This window comes from Trachurus trachurus (genome assembly GCF_905171665.1).
Source record: "Trachurus trachurus genome assembly, chromosome: 16".
Taxonomy (NCBI): domain Eukaryota; kingdom Metazoa; phylum Chordata; class Actinopteri; order Carangiformes; family Carangidae; genus Trachurus; species Trachurus trachurus.
This window is the reverse complement of record NC_139902.1, coordinates 5355506-5366949: the sequence shown is the minus strand read 5'-3', so window position 1 is coordinate 5366949 and position 11444 is coordinate 5355506. Positions and strand designations below refer to the sequence as shown.

The following is an 11444-nucleotide window of genomic DNA, read 5'->3' as shown; positions in this document are numbered from 1 at the left end:
GGTGAATTAGCAGGTGGACCGGTGTTCCTAATACAGTTCTCGGTGACTGTATCTACCTTGTCACCTTTGACCCCGACACCAGGAGGCCCACGGTTGCCCCTCGGACCCTCGTATCCTCGGTCGCCCTGAAACAAAGATAGTGAATGTGATGAAACCCGTCACTGATCTCAGGGCAGTCCTCCTGACTTGCAGTCGCACTTCAAATGTCACGTTCGGCCTGAAAGTGTGGATTTCCCACGTATTTACACAACGCTGTGTTGCAATCAGTGAAACATTTCCTGGTTGTTATTTCTAGGAATCAGTCAGTTCTGACTGAACGGTTTGTTTTTATGCTGTTTTATGCTGTTCTTTTAAAATGTTTTGTCTTTATGTAAAGCACATTGAGTTGCCTTGGTATGAAATGCGCTATATAAATAAAGATGCCTTGCCTTGCCTTGCCTTCACACCTGCAGAAAACAAACAGTGGCTCTCTGCAGCTCTGAAGGTGAAGCCACACACAGGCTCAGCAGGAGTGTGAATGAAGAGGAAGCTGATGGTGTTTCATTATCCCCCCTGTCTGATCTGAGAGAGCTTTCAAAAAATGTAATTTACCTCACGATACTCATGTATCCCATATGTAACAGGTTCTTAGCTCCTAACTCTGATACTTTCTGTAATTTCTAAGCTCAGCGCTTTATCATTCCCTCTCCTTCTTGTTGTCCATTATTAGATTATTACTGTAGATGAACCTCCTACATTGCTTGTGTGAAACCAGCTCTTTTCATGTTTTTTTTTTTCTTTTTCATCTTATTATTCCTCAATATACTGTGCATCTGAACAGAGGTAAAAACCAACAATGTGGATACTACCAGTGTGGTGAGTAATGCATTATGCTACTTGGTAATGTGTCATTGTAAACCCATTCATTGTTCAAATTAGATAACACAATTATGGGGTGCCCGAGTGGTAGCGAGCACATCCAATGTTGGCGTATATGTCTAGAAGCGTGGATCGCTGGTTCGACTACCAACCGAGATGATCTTTATTGCCCTACTTTCCGGTGTCTCTACAAAGTTCTATCTAATAAAAATATCTTTAAAAATAAATAAATAAATAAAATAACGCAATTACAATTATCATCATTTAAATGGGCTCAATACTATTATTTAATGTGTGAATAGTCATAGAGGATTGCATCGTTTATGATCATTGATCACCTGACTTGGTGGGCAATGCAAAAGTTACTTTCCCAAGTAATTCATATTTTTTGATAAATAAATACTAACTGGAACTAATAACAAATTTTCAGTAACTTGCCAAACACTCAACATAACTAATCAATAATTCTGTTTAAAACTGTATTGTATATACTTGTTCATTACGTTTGACAGTTTTGAACGAGCATTTGCACATGGTTCTTTGGTGTTTGTTCATTTTGGCTCTGCAAGGACTCAGCTCTGTTATATCCACTGTCTAAATCCAGGCTGCTACTGTGTCTATTTCAACCCCTCTTTATACAAATGTTTATTTAAAAGAAGTGGCAAGTGTATAACATGGAGCAGAGCCACACACCACAGCCTCTATAGCCCAATCCAGTCCTTAGAATGCCTGCTACACAAAGTCACACATCGTAAGAGGAAACCAATATAGGACGATTTAGAAAAAAAACCAACCTTATAAATGAACTTGACTGAAAGTAAAGATATGGAACATTTTTAAGCATTTTTAAAAAGTATTATTTCACTGCTATATGATCCAAACTACAGCGGCTGGTGATACAACATGTTGTGAATATGCTGGTAACACATGTTCAAAGACTTGACTCACCTTCGGTCCTGGAAACCCCTCTCCACGTGGCCCAGGGTTGCCTAGTGCTCCAGCTGGTCCTAGGGGACCCTGGAACATTTAATTAACATATGTCAGGGCTTTAGTAGATGGTGGTATAAAGTTTTGATACAAGCTGTAGTAGGAACATTTGCATATATGTACTGCAGGTGGCAGCAGGGGTTTTAAAATAGTTCAGAAATTTTGAAAAAAAAAAATCTATTTGGATCTTTTGATTTTTAACTTATCCTATTGTAACAAGGATTTCAGATCTAGAAATCTATATATTATTAGTATCACCTGCCAATCGAAACTAGTTATGACTCACTGTTATGCTTAGAATGGAGCTGAATACAATACTCACTGGTAGTCCTGGTTCTCCTATCCCAACAGGACCTGTGGGACCTGATCTCCCCTGGATACCCTTTTCACCCTGTAAGCATCACACATCACCAGTCATCAACTTGAATCATGTGTAACAGAAACATATTTATCCTTTAACTTTATGTTTTCTTCCATTAATATTTGCAGCTGTGTTTTAGGAAAACTTTCAGAAATTATATTAAAAAAAAGGAAGAGAAAAATACCCATCAACCGTTTGCTTTTGACTACATAACAGATGTTCTACAGTCACCTTGGCTCCTGGGAACCCAATACCAATGTCCCCTGGTGGTCCAGAAACACCACTGGGTCCTCTGTCTCCCTGTGACACACAAACAGGTTCAGACCTACATGTCATGTGATGGCAGTTCAACACAATCAACAAGTTACCTGAATATAAAATAATGCAGTATTTTCATGTAATCATCTTCCTTCATGATATTTTTTTTCTCTGTTTTATTTTCATTGTTTTAAAGACTAAATATTAACCATTTGTGTGAAACCTTGACCTTTGACCTTTGACGATCACAATAAGATCAGTTCATCCTTGTGTCTAGTTGAACATTTTTACCAAGTTCCCTGTCAAGTGTTACGTATATGACTTTAAAGGTATAATGTGTAGGAATTACCCCCCTCTAGCGGTGCGGTTGCATATCTGAACGTATTCTTGATGTTGCATTCACGTGAAATCGGGCAGACGTCAGACAGACAACAGACGCTGCATGTAACAGGATAAACAAGTGTCTATGTAAACAAGTGGTCCGCCAGCACAAGGCAAAACAATATGTTGTCATGGTGATGTCGTATTGTTTACCTGACCCACGTTTTACCGTCTTTCTCTCGTGGAGTAAAATGACATCCAGTTGGTTTGCCGACGGCCGCCTGCCTGACTGCACCTGAATGCAACACCAGTGCCTCCGTCCTTCCTCACACTACACAGTGGTGACAGTTTTACAAGCGCTACCTGGAAAACTTTCTCCCCGAGCCGACAGCACCGCTGAGTTTCTGTGGTTACCTACGGTCACGCTGCCACTCATCGTAAAAAATGGCGATGCAACATGGCCGCCTCGGTTCGGTGCGTCGCCCACTTATTTGTAACGACTTGTAACAACTCATTCTAAGGTACGAGAAAGCTTTCATTTGTATGCAGGTGTGATTCGACTTCAGTGAAATACGTATTTATGAAAGCAACATTTGATTTTTGCTAATAAAAAGCCAAATAAGTTACATACTGGGGCTTTAACAAGGCTAAAACTGCGTTTTGAGACGCTCAAATGGACGAACAACTTCTTGTTGTTGATGTCTGACGCACCACACATACATATTTACAACTAAATCAAGAACAGACAAACATACATAACGACCAGCACGTCCCACCTTCACATCATTATAGTAACATCAGTATAAATATGCTTCTTCCTCAGATGTTCAACATGCAGCATCCTACATTCACGCCAACCTTTTAAAATGTGAACAAATGAATGTAACTAAACACTGTGACATTCTATTTAATCATGTTTGTGCCATTTGCAGTCGTGTTTTATTGATATCTGGTGGACTACTTTGTGAGGCCAAATGGAGATCTAGATTTCATTTCATGCTTTGTTCCTTCTTTAAAACACTCGCTTGATTAATGTCTGGACTTTTCCTCAATGTGATATAAATCACATTACATTTCATCTGTATAAAGACGTCTTTGTTGCAGAGCTGCAGGAAAGCTCTGTGCTGATGGAGACATCAGCATCTAATTAACCGTGGCCACAAATTCTAAAGGTCGTTTTGGATGTCGTTCCGCCTTTTTCCCTAAAATTAAAATCTGACAATACAGATGTTGTGTGGGGGAAAATGTCTGGACTTGTGACAAACATAATGCTGAACATTATTTCACCATAACCCCAAAGACTCATATTACATAACTAAACTGATGCTCAGCCTGTGGGTGTTGACAGATGAATTTCAGATCCCAAAATGAAAATATTATTTTTTTGTTGTTGTTTTTTTCAAAAGTCAAAGAACTGCCTCTAAAACCACAAGCTGACATTTTTACATTTCAATCTGCCCCAGAAAGTTTTTAATATTTACTTAAATTCCTGCTTTTTTGTGAAAATTAATGCATAAGTCTGTGATGGAAACGTTTGTAAAAAAAAATCTACTGCAAATGAAAACAACCTGAATAATATAATATTACAGCACACATGCATATTTGGATGCATGCGTAAGTGAATGCATGTCACAATTCATGTTCAATATGTGGAAGTGGGGAAAAAAAGCAGAGGAAAGCCCCACGCCTGTTGGAGACATGTTGTGTCTACATTTTTCAAAATAAAAGTCTTCTGCTTTTGTTTTGCTCTGTATCTGCATAGTTTTGGCGTGGCCATTGTCTTTTTGACAGAAACACTATCATGTATTAAAGCTAAATGGTTACGAATTATGTAATGGATACACAGAGACTTTATAAAGACATTTTCTTGTGCTTGCAACCAGTCAACTGGTGCTGGAAACTGACTAAAGAGCAGACGTGACAAGACAGGGTTTAAAGTTCAAAGCCTTGGAGAAACTTACTTTAGGTCCTGCTGGGCCCTCAGGTCCCATGTCTCCTGGTGGCCCCACTGACCCCTGCAAAACAAATTTAATTTGATCATAATCATAACCATAATATTACAGCATCTGTTGGTTTCCCTCAATCGTCTTTTTTCATTCTGCGACAAAATAAATCAGAATTCAGCAGCATGAAAGAATCAGACAGGTATACATTTTAAAAATGACTGTTGTGTGAGCAACCTGCTGGTCAAAACCAACCCATCATAACTGAATGAAAAATACAACAGGATTAACATAAACATTCACGGCTTTCATGTCCTTCGATTCTCAGGCCAAGCTCACAAAATAACAAGGTTATACTGACACTGTGCCAATGGCACAGAGGAGGAAGAGTTGTGCTGGGCGGCCAGGTCCCTGCACTAATCCCACTACACAAAGTCTGTTCCTGCAAAAGAATAATATCCTGCAAGCCTGGATTCACTGCTTTGGATAGTCACATTAGTATCAGGATTACCGATAATCCAATATTCACATTCCATTAGTGCAGGGCTGAATAAGAGACAAATTCCACTTCCATTTTTCATATTTGAGAGTGAATGGTCTCTCTGATGTCGACGTATGGTAACGTCTGAGTGTCAGTGTGAACAGCGGCCAGTGAACTTTATGCCCAGGTTGACAGAAAATAAACTCTAACTTTTTTATTTCAGCCAAAACCCTGATGTGGCAGGAGGTGAAAAGTCAGCAGATTGGCACAGTGGTTATAGGAGTCATCCTCTGGAGACCACGACTGACTAGTACATCCAATCGTGTTTGAGAAGTTTCAGTCTGGATCAAAGCAATGAAGCGACAAATCAGCTGACACTGCCGACCCTATAGAGCCGTGCATCGTTAACATCACATCTAAAACTCGTTCATGAAGCACCGGCCTCGAGGAAATTAACTTTTTATGAGCAGATTGCACATAAAAACTGAAATATTATACAAATTAGCTTATAACTAGCCTGTCTGTGGTGCTTAAAACAATTACAATCGTTACAGCTCGATGAAAAAGAGCATGCACGGTCACTCTACCTGTTCTCCTTGTAAGCCTCGTGGGCCTGGAGGTCCTTCAGGTCCCTGCAAGATAACGCTTAATTCATTACGAGGGAAAAGTCTGCGCTAGTCATTGAAATATCTTAGTAGGTAATGACCGTACGGCGTCACCCTTTTCCCCTGGGGTGCCACAGTCTCCTCTCTCCCCCTGCAAGAAAACACATCACATCAGCCCCTCTGGTTTTTGTCAATTTATAATGATACCGTTAGCTTGTAGCTAATGCTAACTGGTGGCTAACAGATACCCACCTTGCTGCCCTTGTAACCTGGACGACCCTGTAGGAGACAACACAATTCTTTTAAAATATGGATTATCATGTCTTTATATATGTGCAGGATATAATAACAAAGAGGGGAATGTTTTTTTTTTTTTTTTTTTTTTTTTTTTTACCTCTGGACCGTCGTTTCCAGGTCGACCATTTAGCCCTGACTCCCCCTGGTGAAAAGAGACTCATGCTCATTGAGCTGCATAAAATCAAAACTTGATGAAGGCCTTGTGTTTTTTCTCTGTGACCTACCCTCGCTCCTTTAAGACCAGGTGACCCTCTGAAGCCTTGGTCTCCTTTTCGACCCTGAAATGAGTCAGTGTGAAGTCTTAAAGACAAGACCGTGCTGTCTATGTTTTGTGATGCAAACACAAAGTGACTAAGACGTAATAATTCTCTTCTTATTCTAAAAACTCACTGGGCTTCCTGGGGGACCTCTCGCTCCTCTTTCACACAAACACACCTGGGCTTGTGGACACTAACACACACAGACATAAAAGGTAAGTGCAAATGCTTACAATTGTGAATTATATGGCAGAGTTAAGACAAAAGCTGAATTGCATGGAAAGACTTACCCCTTCAAATGCAACTGCAGCCTAGAAGCAAAACATCATATATAAATGTTTAGTTACAGATCCGTTATTATTCACTGAGAGATTCATTTATTCATACATGTTAGATATTCTCTTCCCTTTCATGAATATATTAGACTTTTTGTGTGAATGATTCTGGACAGCAGAACAGATCATTCCCGCTTTCCAGACTGGCCCTGACCTACTGCAGATATTTGACATTTCTGAGAGTGTGGAAAATGCAAAGCAGGCAGGAAAGCCCCCCCCACCACCCCCCATTCCCCATTCCCACCCCTCCGTCCCCCCTGATGCAGACACAACACTGTGACTGAGGTCTGAACCCGCCGTGAGGACAGAAAGTGCCGAAACGGGAGGAGGAGGGGTGGAGATGGAGGACATAAACAGTCTGGAAGAGGAGCTGCATGTTGCTGTCACTGTGATAGGCCGCTGGGTGCACGGTGCATAAGCACGCACGGGTTCAACGGTGTCACGGTGACAATTATCTGTGAGTAAAGACTGAGAATGAATGTCCTCCAGCCGACAGCCGTTCCCAACCTTTTAGACTGGGAAACCCTGTAGATGCATGAAGCTATGTCCACCTGTGGCCCCTTGGTGGTTGCAGCCTGCTAGAAGGAATGAGTCATAAGCAATTCTAAATGTTTGTTTGGTTTTAGATGCCAGAAGAGCTGAAATGATGCAATATTTCACAAGAAAAGAAAAAAAGTAACAATAGGAAAACTTGTCAGATTTATCTTTGGTCCCCATGGACAGGTCTACCAGATGTAAGTCAGACAGCATTTAGAAACATTAGGGCTTTTATATATAAAAATATCAAAAACCCTGACTCCATTTATAGGTCAATTATCATCTTACATCAGCTCAATGGGAGATTGCATTGTTGAGCGAGACAAACTCTATAACCCGTGATCAGTATACACCCCAAAATGCCAACAAGTGCAATCAGGGACATGTGGCAGTCAAAGCAAGAAAGGCCCATTTCAAAACCTTAGATAAATCCTGACTGTTTAGAAATCACAGTTCTTTAACATCCACGTATAGCTCTGAACTCAGAGGTTTGGTCACGAACAAAGACCTCCGGAGGAAACACAAGAAACTCAGAACCCACAGAGAAGCGACCAGGGTCTAGGCCTGAACCCAACACCTTGTTGCTGCTGTATGCGGTGACTTATATAGACAACCTGTTGATCTAACTCTGTACGGACAATTCAGTTAGACTCACACGGTTAAACAAAATAAAAAAGTTTGAAATCTGTCTTGATAGCGCCTGAAACTTCTAATCTGATAGTCGCGAACTCCGTTAGGCAAAAACCAACCAAGTGTCCAACAAACCCAGAGCAATGCAACAAGCAATGTTACTGCAAGGTTAAGGTACAGTATGAAATATTAAAGCCCCTATGTGTATATTTTTATGTGACTACAGTATTTGAAATTTTGCATAAGGTATTGGTAAACACTTACAATTCCTCCATGAAACTCAATGTCTCAGAGTTTTTTTTGATAATAACAACAGTTATAACGTTTCAAATTCTTCACATAAAGGCTTCATAATGTTATGTTGCCGCCATCTTAGCTCCACTCACCATCTCTTTGAGCAGCTTGTCCTCCAGTTGGGGATCCAGAAGACTTTGGACATACTGCTGGGCCGGGGTGCTGGCGATGGCCCGGAGCTTGGCACTGTTCTGACTCTGCTGGGCGATGTCCGATAAACCTACAGCAAAGAACTTAATGCCGTGACCTTTGGCCTCCGCCGCGGCTGCAATTACGTCGGGGTTGCGGGGATGGTCCACCCCGTCCGTCATCAGCACCACCACCCTGACGCTGTCTGGCATCGTCTCCTGCACCAGCAGCTGCGAGGCGTTGGTGATGGCGTAGGTGGTGTAGGTGCCGTGGCCGATGTAGTTCATGGTGCTGACTTCGCCGTGGAATGAGTCCAGGTCTTTCCAGGCTGAGAATCTGTGTTCTATCGACACGGAGCTGCTGTACTGAAGCGCGGCCATTCGCACCTTAAGTGTCCAGCCAGCTACCTGCAGCGTGGCCAGCCGCGTGCTGAAGCTCAGTACGAAGGCCTTCTGCTTCTCAAACAGGAATATTTTGGCGCTCTCTGAGCTGTCCAAGATGAAGGCCACCTCCAGCGAACACATCATGCCCGAAACTGTGGGAGAAACGAACCATCAAAACTTCGGGCGGACTTTGAGATTTACAAAACTATCAAGTATTTGGTGGAAGGCTGCGAATGCAAAGTTATTTTCATTATTTTTTGCCACTCTACTTTAAACAAGGGTACTGGTGCCTTTGAATGAATAATTCTGGTCAACAGTCAATATTTGTAAAGCTAGCAACCAGTAGCAGCACTGACAAACTTAGCCCATTGGTTGATTTGCTGATTAATATATTTTTTCAAAAATAACAACTTAACTTAAACAACTATTTTTCAGCTTTGTAATAATGTTACATTGGACTATGGATGTGTATCAGTAGGCTAATTGATAATAAAAACACAATTAATTGGCTAGTATGCACAGTGCCTTATTTACATGTACCAGTAGGGGTCGCCACAGCCAAACATTTTCAAATCCCACATGTGGGAGTCTTAACTTCTTTACACCATTGGTTATCAATGCTTTTTTTTTTTACATCAAGGACTCCTAAACTGACACAAATTAGACCACTGACCCCCCATTGGACAAAATTTTGAAACAAACACCAGAAATACAGAAATATTTGTTTTGAGACTGAATAACGTTAGCCTACTTTTTTTAGTGAATGTAGATTCAGATTACTGCCAGTGGCATGAACTTTTGAAAAAATTTTCAAGAAATCTGTCTCTCCGGAAAAAAGAAGTAATATTTCTGGGGGAAAAAACTGTGGTAAAATTTTGAGAAAAGGTTGGGGACCCCCTTGAACCCTCTCAGGACCCCTGGGGGTCCCCGGACCCCACTTTGAGAACCACTGCTCTGACAGGTGTCTGACACTAAATGTCAGCACATCACAGCATTGCATACGACTCTGCATATGAGACAGTGAATAACAAATTTCATCTCTCAAGACATTGAGCCTCTCTGAAAACAGAGACTGGTATAGTTTCAGACTCAGGTGCCCTGAAGGTCAGAAGACCTACCTGATCTTTTCACTGTTGGGGTTTAGTTTTGTTTCAGCATCACCCACAATGTGATGTGCACCTGTTCTCCTATGAATACAGACATACATGGAGGTAATGATACTATCAATTGGGCAAAAAGTTATTATTTAAGAGGTAGATAAGTACAGGTGATGTCAGTGGCACAAACAGCTCATGCAGATGCAAAATCTGTAAAAAAGACATTCAAGTGAAACACTGGTTGAGCGAGGATCACGTCAAAACTTGAAATGCAGACTCAAACAAAAATTTTGTAATTTGAACGTTGAAACTATATAAAGTTTGGTGACTCTCAGGCCTGAGTTTGACCTCTTTCTTAACCTGAAGACCTTCCAGGTTGCCCTTTCCAAAGAGAACCACAGAAACTACAGGGGCAGAAAAGGTTCCGGCCGTGTGGTGAGTGTCTGATCGCTCTACCTGAAGTCACCTACACCCACAGGAACCAGTGAGTGATAGCCTTCCCCAACAACATGTGGATACCTCATATTCAGGATTACCATTTCCTCCGTCATCATGCAGCCTGTAGTTGTTCCTGCGCCCCGTCTTTCGTCTCTGGCCTGTGGCCTCGTGTGTGAGAGCCAGCAGCAGAAGGCAAAGCCCCACTCCTCTCCTCAGGTTTCCCCTCAGCAACATTTCCATTCTAGCACAAAAAAACAAAGCAGTTGCATAGCTCATTAGGAGAAAAGGCAATGACGCAAAGACACATACAATGTGAAATTTAAACAATAGTCTACCACATGATTAATTCGATTTTTGATATATTTTACAATCACACATTCTAACCACACCCGAACACAGCACTAGAGCACTTTTACAACACTAACTTCAAATTGCTCAAATAATAGTAGTAATAGTAGATAATATTCATGATGCGATCCTGAGTTTGATGTCCCTGTGATGATAAACTTAATATACACCTGTGATATCAAGAGTGCCAGAGAGTAAAAATGTAGGCTGTCTAAAGCCAGAACAATGTGCAAATACAAATTAGTCTAAAAAAAACTTTCAAAATCTGCAAACTTTAAACAGTACGTCATGAAATTGAATTCATGCACAGTAAAATAAGTTTCTGTAGCCTAAATGCAAACAAACAAACTAAAAGATTAGACTACATAAAGCCTACTGCAGTAGACTACACATATTTAAGTTATACAAACTGTAACATTACGCATAGGCTCAATAAATAAAAAGCACAGACTAAATTGTTAATACAAGAAGAAAAAGGTAGGAAATCTTTTACCTAGAGTCTCATTTAGCTTCAGACAGTACTTCCAGTCCAGTCAGCCGTGGCTCTTTGGGAGGCATTTCGCCGCGGAATCAGGTCCCTTTAAACCGGGCTGAGATAAAGTCAGGACCATCAGATGAGCTGATGCGCTGTGAGTGTAGCCGGAGGCTCTGGGGCCGCTCCAAAATTTCTGCGCTGGTCCAGTTCAGTGCCTGATGACTGGCCGGAGGACTTTACTGTCCTGACTCTCCTGCTCTCTCACACACACAATAACTTCCTGTGGGAATCTGAATATTAGATCAATGCAACAATTAAAAGCACAACAGAAAGGATCTCTCTAAATATATCAAAATTGCATCTCAAATATCCTACTACTACCTTACACTACAGGGGGAGCTGCCAGTAGC

General features: G+C 41.2%; 1 protein-coding gene across 1 annotated transcript in view; it reads right to left on the bottom strand.

Moving 5' to 3' along the window:
* Positions 1 to 11357, bottom strand: part of col28a1b (collagen, type XXVIII, alpha 1b) — a 22628-nt gene extending 11271 nt beyond the window's left edge. The window contains exons 1-15 of the mRNA XM_083990056.1: positions 11053 to 11357; positions 10310 to 10452; positions 8257 to 8828; positions 6659 to 6679; positions 6502 to 6561; positions 6336 to 6389; positions 6209 to 6253; positions 6067 to 6093; positions 5921 to 5965; positions 5797 to 5841; positions 4747 to 4800; positions 2438 to 2506; positions 2168 to 2236; positions 1807 to 1875; positions 57 to 125 (exon numbers count right to left, since the gene is read on the bottom strand). Of these exons, the coding sequence (XP_083846182.1) occupies positions 57 to 125; positions 1807 to 1875; positions 2168 to 2236; positions 2438 to 2506; positions 4747 to 4800; positions 5797 to 5841; positions 5921 to 5965; positions 6067 to 6093; positions 6209 to 6253; positions 6336 to 6389; positions 6502 to 6561; positions 6659 to 6679; positions 8257 to 8828; positions 10310 to 10451 (1341 nt within the window). The 5' untranslated portion in view covers position 10452; positions 11053 to 11357. The remainder of the gene's footprint in view (positions 1 to 56; positions 126 to 1806; positions 1876 to 2167; positions 2237 to 2437; positions 2507 to 4746; positions 4801 to 5796; positions 5842 to 5920; positions 5966 to 6066; positions 6094 to 6208; positions 6254 to 6335; positions 6390 to 6501; positions 6562 to 6658; positions 6680 to 8256; positions 8829 to 10309; positions 10453 to 11052) is intronic.
* Positions 11358 to 11444: the final 87 nt, after the last annotated feature.